This window comes from Dipodomys ordii, unplaced genomic scaffold, assembly GCF_000151885.1.
Source record: "Dipodomys ordii isolate 6190 unplaced genomic scaffold, Dord_2.0 Scaffold69, whole genome shotgun sequence".
NCBI lineage: Eukaryota > Metazoa > Chordata > Mammalia > Rodentia > Heteromyidae > Dipodomys > Dipodomys ordii.
In genome coordinates, this window is record NW_012267285.1 from 602,237 (window position 1) to 603,053 (window position 817).

Below are 817 nucleotides of genomic sequence, written 5' to 3' on the forward strand. Positions count from 1 at the left end.
CACAGCGGCCGGGCCTCGAACCCGGGACCCGGCGCTGTCCCCGGGTCAGCGTGTGGCAGCTCAGAGGCGGCTCAGGGGTGGAGCGCTCGCCTCGCACGCGCGCACACACATGCACGCACACACACATGCACGCACACACATGCACGCACGCACACACACACACACATGCACGCACACACATGCACGTGCACACACATGCACGCGCACACGTGCACGCACACACATGCACGCACGCACACACATGCACGCACACATACATGCACGCACACACATGCACGCACACACATGCACGCACGCACACGTGCACGCACACACATGCACGCACGCACACATGCACACGCGTGCACGCACACACATGCACGCGCACACGCACGCGCACATGTGCGCACACAATGCACGCACGCACACACATGCGCGCGCACACACATGCACACGCGTGCACGCACACATGCACACGCACACACGTGCACGCAGACACAGGCACGCGCGCACACATGCACGCACACATGCACGCACACATGCACGCACACACATGCACGCACACACACATGTACACGCACGCACACAATGCGCACATGCACACACGCGCATGCACACACACAAGCACGCACACACATGCACGCACACACATGCACGCACACGGACGCACACACACAGTGCATGCAGGAGTGACAATGCCCCCCCCCGCCCGCATTACCTGGAACGCACTCCGGCAACTCAGCGCCCAGCACCTCGTTCACCCAGCTCCCATTACCCGAGCAGCGGTACAGGCCTGAAACCAGACGGGGGCGCCGTCACAGGCCGCCCTGCGCGCCGC

At 64.0% G+C, this 817-nt stretch overlaps 1 protein-coding gene across 1 annotated transcript in view; it reads right to left on the minus strand.

Annotated features, from left to right (window-relative positions):
- C1s (complement component 1, s subcomponent) overlaps positions 1–817 on the minus strand; it is a 10,816-nt gene that overhangs the window by 1,467 nt on the left and 8,532 nt on the right. The window contains exon 10 of the mRNA XM_013023581.1: positions 698–772. Coding sequence (XP_012879035.1) covers positions 698–772 — 75 coding nt within the window. The remainder of the gene's footprint in view (positions 1–697; positions 773–817) is intronic.